The sequence below is a fragment of the Chaetomium fimeti genome (genome assembly GCF_033439085.1).
Source record: "Chaetomium fimeti strain CBS 168.71 chromosome Unknown B0H64scaffold_7, whole genome shotgun sequence".
In the NCBI taxonomy this organism is placed as follows: domain Eukaryota; kingdom Fungi; phylum Ascomycota; class Sordariomycetes; order Sordariales; family Chaetomiaceae; genus Chaetomium; species Chaetomium fimeti.
This window is the reverse complement of record NW_026944335.1, coordinates 2,362,076-2,368,866: the sequence shown is the minus strand read 5'-3', so window position 1 is coordinate 2,368,866 and position 6,791 is coordinate 2,362,076. Positions and strand designations below refer to the sequence as shown.

The 6,791-nt window shown below is 54.1% G+C and overlaps 2 protein-coding genes across 2 annotated transcripts; one reads left to right on the top strand and one right to left on the bottom strand.

Annotated features, from left to right (window-relative positions):
• Positions 1–55: 55 nt before the first annotated feature.
• Positions 56–1,253, top strand: B0H64DRAFT_468299 (uncharacterized protein; the record flags this gene model as incomplete). Its single annotated transcript, XM_062807742.1, has 3 exons — positions 56–616; positions 700–879; positions 939–1,253. The coding sequence occupies 3 exons, from the start codon at positions 56–58 to the stop codon at positions 1,062–1,064; spliced, it is 867 nt and encodes a 288-aa protein (XP_062656315.1). The 3' UTR covers positions 1,065–1,253.
• A 622-nt stretch (positions 1,254–1,875) lies between these two features.
• Positions 1,876–5,444, bottom strand: B0H64DRAFT_426771 (uncharacterized protein; the record flags this gene model as incomplete). Its single annotated transcript, XM_062805748.1, has 6 exons — positions 4,866–5,444; positions 4,688–4,808; positions 4,433–4,649; positions 2,871–4,364; positions 2,189–2,775; positions 1,876–2,142 (listed from the first exon to the last, which is right to left on the bottom strand). The coding sequence occupies exons 1-6, from the start codon at positions 5,078–5,080 to the stop codon at positions 1,876–1,878; spliced, it is 2,901 nt and encodes a 966-aa protein (XP_062656314.1). The 5' UTR covers positions 5,081–5,444.
• Positions 5,445–6,791: the final 1,347 nt, after the last annotated feature.

Below are 6,791 nucleotides of genomic sequence, written 5' to 3'. Positions count from 1 at the left end.
GACTCTCATCGGCACTGGTGGTAAGTCTAACCTTCCCCCATATTCATAGATCACGATGGTTAACAGGTCCCTAGGCTCTACTCTCCGTGACATCGTTGTCAAGGCTGGCGGCTCCAGTGACCAGCGAGAGCTAGCGCGCACCATCCAGTTCCCGAAGCAGGACGCTGACGGTGATGCTATCAAAGTTGAGGGCCGCAGTGAAGTTGTGGACAAGATCGTGGCCCGGATCGAAGCCATCGTGGCGGAGCGCGAGAGCCAGGTCTCCGAGGAGCTGGACGTGGCCGTCGAGAAGCACAGGTCCATCGTCGGGCGCGGCGGCGAGACCAAGCGGAATATTGAGACCCAGTTCAAAGTCTCGATCGACGTTCCCCGTCAAGGCAGTGGTACTACGAGCGTGAAGATTACCGGCCAGCCGGCTGATGTCGAGAAGGCGAAGGCTCATCTTGAGGAGATGGTCAAGGAACAGCCGGGCGAAACCGTCCAAGTTCCCCGGGCCCTCCACCACGTCGTCTCCAACAACGGCCAGATTTTCCGCAAGTTCAGGAGCGACTTCGGCGTAACGGTCGACCACGCTGGCGAAACCGTCCCCGCCAAACCCACGGCCCCGAAAATGCTCGTGCGAATGGCGACTCGCTTCCCTTGATCACCGACGACGACGATACCACTGCCGACGCCCACTCTTGGAACGTGGTGGATCAGTCATCCACCGAGGAGGGTGACATCCCTTGGGTCATCCGCGGCTCGCCTGAAAACATCGAGAAGGCTAAGAAGGCTATCCAGTCGGCGCTCGATCAGGCGAGCAACCAAAACGCCATCGGCTACTTGGTTCTGCCCGACCCCAAGACATACCGTTTTGTCATTGGCCAGGGCGGCAGCAAGGTCAACTCGATTCGCAAGCAGAGCGGTGCAAGATCACGGTCCCTCGCGACCAGACGCAGGGCGATGCGATCGAGGTCGTCGGCACCAAGGAGGGCGTGGAGAAGGCCAAGGAGTTAATCCTGGCTGCTGTGAGGGAGGCAGCGCCCCGCGGCCCGCCTCTAGTAGGACTCGCGTGGCCGACTTGATATGGGAGGAAGAGATACCACATCTAGTTTTGTTTACCGGAATGTACGAGTGGCATAATTGAGGAAGCAGGGGGCGGATACAGGAAAAGCCAAAAAGGGATACAGCATGGAGCAGGCATAGCCATTATATATTATCAAGTTTGATTCTACTCAGTCAATTTTCCCTTCCCGAGCCTGTCGTTTCCAACCATGTCCATACTTTTCGACGCATTTGTTTGCCTCGTAATAATCACCACATGGTGTTTGGGTATATTGAGTGGTTCTATCTTGTGTTTATCATGGACCGAGCCAGCCCCTTTACATGGACGAGGATATGGGTGTATGCATTAACGAAGTTCGAGAGCACAAAACAAGGGCCCGGAAGATTTACATCACAGGATGTTATGGTTGGCACATAGTGTAGGTCTTGAGTACTTGTACAGGGACTCCATCATTCGGTACATTTCGAAGGTAAGAACTGAGACATGACAGCCATATCGCCGGAGGATGGAGAACTCGAATGACGTGTGATGGTGACCATTCAACTGAAAACCTTGAGTAAACCGTCCGTTTGTTTTTCCATTTTCTGTACCTAAACCGACATACTCCGTCGCTGTGCAGTAATATAACAAAGAAATCAATCACAGGCATTTGCTTTTGGAAGCCCGCCCCTAAACGCGTACTCCAGGACCCAACCAACCTACCTTTTCGATCCCTGTACCCTGAACCATCTGCCCACCCTACAGATATCCTTTATATAAACCACCATCCATACAACCCCCTTCTAGAAATCTCCCTCCACAACCTCCCACATGCCGTATACATCACCCCCTTACATGAAATCATCCCCCCCCCTCCCCCTCCCCCTCCTCATCCCCCTCCTCATCATCCCCATCCTCCCCCCTTCCTCCTCCCCCTCCTCCCCTTCCTCCTCCGTCTCATCCCCCTCCAACGGCCTACCCATCGCCAACCGTGCCGCCTCGTCCGCAAGCGTGATGATATCCCTCAGCAGCTCTTCCGGCCGGCTCCTGTGCGGCGGCGGCATCGACGACCCCGCCCTCGCTCCCCCCTCGCCAGCCTCACCACCACCACCACCACCCTGGATCGGCGGCAAGACATTGCTGCTGCTGCTGCTGCTGCTGTACCTGTGCGTCTGGCCGTAGCCGTAGCCATGGTCGTCGACGGCAGCCGTGGCGGTGGCGTTGGCCAAATGGTGGCGGGAGGGCGCGTCCGGCGCCGGAGCCCGGGCCGGATGAGGAGGTGGGGATGAGAGGGCGCGGTTGGGGCGGGACGGTTTCGCCCGGGGCGCGCAGACGGACTTTGACCTCGCCTGGGATGCCGTCGATGCGGAGGCTTGCTGTTTGCGGTTGTGCCGCTGTGGTGCTGCCGCTGCCGCTGCCCTGGGCTTGGGTTGCTTGTTGTTGCTGTTGTGGTGGTGCCCGCAGGTTGGGTGGTGGTGACATGGCGATGAGCTCCCGCAGGTATTTGTTTGCCTCGTCGGAGCCGTCCATGAGCCATTTTAGGCAGATCTGCACGCGCTCGCGGGCGTATCGGTTGTGGTCGTCGTAGACGCAGCAGTTGAGCAGGCTGATGACGCCGTTGTGGCGGAGGATTTGGGATTGGACTTCGGGGTTGCCCGGGCTGCTCCGCCCGTGAGGGGGTTGTAGGAGGCCCGCGAGGATGTGCAGGATCTGGCCCTTGATTCCGGCCCACGGGTACTTGTGCGCTGGTTCTTCGAGGGGCGGGCGGTGGGGCCAGGGGGTGGTCTTTCCGAGTCGTAGCCCGCGTCCGGGTCGTCCGGGTGTGGTGGGGGTTGCTGGTGCTGACGAGCGTTGTTGGAACGGTTGGGCATTTCCACCATGGGCTTTTTGGGGACCCCGGCTTCGAGGCCTTTCAGGAGAGTTAGGAGCTCGTAAGCGGCTTCCCATTCGATGAGGTAACGGCGTGTCTCCGGGAGTTCGTTGACGGTGGTGAGGAGCTCGAGGAACTGTTGGATGCCGTCCTTGGCGCGCTCCATGTCCCAACTATCGACGGGGAAGTCGGCTGGGTCGCAGAGGTCATTTCGTATCTGGGCCTGGAGGTGCATGAGTGCCGCACACTCCGGCACTATCCGACTGCGGAACTGGATGAAAAGAAAGTGCAGCAGCTTGGCGTCCCGGATATGCTCCTTCGATTCGACGGGCGGCGGGTCGTTATTCCTGGCGCGAAACATGGTATTGACGAGCCTCAGCAGAACGGTTTGGGCGGGAGAGATGATGTCTTTGGGAATGCGTAACGATTGCCAGGCGTAAGGAACCAATGCGCTGTGATGAATCGCCTCGACGATCTGAGTTGTCAACTGGAAGATGAGTGACTGTTCGCTCTTTTCCCAGACAGCAATAAAGACCAAGATTTCTCGGAGTAGGCTCCTGCCGCATTCCATGGCCATAAACATCCTGCATCTGGTCTTTTGGAGGTTTTCGCCTGCTTTGCTCAGCACTAAGCCGGCGTTATCGAGAATGCACGACTTGACGATCATGTGGAGCGCCTCGATCTGCTTAGGATCAAGAATGTTAGGAACTTCAGTGAGCAACCCATTCATCGGGCCCTCGCCATATGAATCGTCGTCATCGATATCTTCCTCCTCAATCATGTCGTCGTTGTAGTCGTGGACATAATGTCCACCCTCTCTTCCTTCCTGGTCCGCAGCGCCTTCTGGCAACGGAGCACCTTCGGCGGAGTGGACAGACCCCTCGTGCTCGGCGGTACGATACGAGTGAGCATATCGGTTGACAAGGTTGGCTTTGCAGTTCTCGGTCCTCTGCTGGGCAAACTCAACGGTAGGCATAGGAACAACCCAGCCATCGTAGTTAGGGTCTCGGATCTTGAGCCACCACGTATCGACTTCTCTTGATACCCGACCGTAGGCCTTGTCTTGCTCGAACTTGTCCGGCTCGTCTTCCTTCCACAAAGGGGTGATCTTGGTGACGTTGTCGAAGTCGTCCGCGCGCACCCGTACAGTACCTTCTGGGAGCCAATTCCAAGCGAGTGGAGAAATGCAGGGTAGGTGGCCAGGTGGCAGCCCCTTGGCTGCCAGGTTCTCTTCGTAAGCAGTAAGTAGCTGACGGGCTTTGTCGCAGAAGCGAGAGTTCCGCTCGAACCAGTTTTGGACTTCAGTCTTGGCCATATCGGGGCGGAACTCTCCGTAGACGTTGCCGTCGGATTCGTCAGAGAGGGCATCGTCGTCGAATAGAACGGTGGACCAAAAGGCCATTTTGTTGCGGTCGTTCTTGGCGATCCAGTTATGAGCTTGCTGCAAACATGTAACAAGCAGCTTCTTATCTAGCAGCGAGTTAGAAACGGAAAGTCTCAAACGGGGAGAGGAAACTTGCATAGTTCGGTGATCTCACTCAATTTTAGCCTTGCAGCCTCCTCGAGAACGTCGCCATCATAAGCCTTACTTGTGACGTTGATACAGAGGATAATAGTTTGGTAGAGCATCTGGTCAAACTGGGCGGCAGCACAGAGGTCCTGGGGGATCTCGGGCTCGGGCACGACCAACAGATTCCTTGCGATATGCATGAGCTTGATGAGCAGCTGCAGGTCCTCCTTTAGCGATGGATAATTCTTAGTTATCAACGCCGTGCTCTCCTGGGGAGTGACACCCTTGTCGGGTCATTGAGGCTAGCAAGGGGACCGATGGACCGCGTGGTTAAACTCGGAATCGCGGCGGCGAAGTCCCGGGTGAGCCAGATCCAGACCTCGACGCTCTTGGATAGCGTTTCCCTGCGGAAACATCAGGATACAAATCATAAAAAGGAGAGAGGAGAGGGCTCCTCGTACCTGACATCTTTTAAGTTGTGTGTCTTCTCCAGCGTCTTCGAGATGAACTTAGTGACGTATGCCATAGTGCGGGGGCCGATGGCCGGATCTAGTTTGAGCCAGCCCTCGAAACAGCTCATGGCTGATGTGAAGCAGAGCTCCTCAATGCTTAGAGGACGCCCGCTATCTGCTGCGCCTGGAATGGCCATCTCAGGCGGTAGTATTGTGGATGCCATCGCGATCGCTCCCCAGACTGGCTGCCCCTTGACCCTCAAAATGCCACTTCGTCTTCTAGAACTGACGCGATCCAAGGGTAAAAATCAGAGAGCTGAGGAAAGATGCAAAGTTCAAAAGAACAGCCGGAGCTTCCAAGCCCTTCTTGGCTGAAGAATAGGTGCGATAGTTGGTTCGTGGGATGGTCGACTGCGGGGGTGGGTGGGTGTGATAAATCCTAGCACCCGAGGTCACGGATTATTATGTTGTTGTAGCTCTGTTGCGCAGTTCTCAAAATCTCTCCTAGGCCCTGATCGGAACGGGGGGTAATGTAGAGTAATGAATTAGATCCCAATTTTCAACCCCTGTCAAGTAGCGAAAAAAGGCGTAGCCACGTAAATAAGAGGCGCTTTCCCCTTCTGGGCACCCAATTTTGCAGGTACAAAGGGGAAAATACCTTATTACCCTTCTATCGCCAAGCAGCAATATACTACACTAAAGAATTCGCTTGGTTCCCTGCAATAGGCTTAGTCGCCAAGCCATAGTACGCAAAACTGGCTGGAAGCCCTGTTTTTGCTAACCCAACTTTTTAGCGGTAAAGAAAAAGGGGCTTACGGCTGGCCCTTGCGCGCTGGTTTGCGTTAAGGCTCCGGGTAGGGAAAAACGCGATGTAGTTACCGAATTGGTAGGTAGATAAGGCTATAGATATGTTGAACCCTAGAGTTCAGATTACTAGTGCTGTGGCCATCTGGGGGGCTCTACAGTACTGTAATCGAATTCGTATGGCCTGTAGCTATATACTGGTATCTTGGTTGTAGCGGTACGATTACTGGGTGGCTAGCTATCTTAGTTTGAAGAAGGTTGGTTCTTCTTTTCACTAAGTGTTGGTTTCTCCCGAATCGAGCTACCCTACACCTACCCTGTACCTGGGTTTCCCAAGCGAGCTACCCTGCACCCGGTTGTTCCCAACTAGCCTACCCTGCACCGCTTAGCATCCCAAGCGACCTACCCTATACCGTAGTTGGCTCCTAAGCGGCCTACCCTGTACCGCTTGGCCCCAACCGGCCTACCCTGTACCGGTTTTTTAAGGTAGTAGTGCAAGTGGGCCCGGGTACTTCTGGGTGCGGCTGCGAGTAGGTGAGCCCATTTTTAGTCAAACCCATACAAATGAGTTTTGCGGGATTCAGTTTTTTACCACTAAGACCGCTGGGCCGAATTCGGCACTACGCCCCGGTCGGTAGGTATATAAGAAGGAAGTAGTAAATCCAACTCTAGTAGTTAAGATAGCAAATATAGAGGTATTCCCAAAACAATAGTAGTCTACCCACTAAATTAACCACTGTTACAGGGCCTAGGCCCTATAATTACTGCTGGTAGCTAAGCAATAGTACTGTACATTACTTCCCTAAAGTATATTGTAAGCCCTATCAGTATATATACTACAGGGCCTTACCCACCTAAATCTCAATAGGTTATGAGCCCGGAAAAGTACTATTTCTAGCTGTAGGCTTATAAATTACCCTACAATTTAGAGCCTTTGAACGCTATAAGCTTAGCCTGTTTCTACTACTTACAGCTTAGAATCCTTGAATTCTTCGTTTCTCTAAGCTAGAAACTACTATAGGAACTTCGACCTATAGATAGACCTCCTAGTACAAGGTTGTCAACTATACTAGATAGCTAACAGTTAATATAGAGCTTCTGGGGGCCTATATTTTAACTTTTCCAATAAAG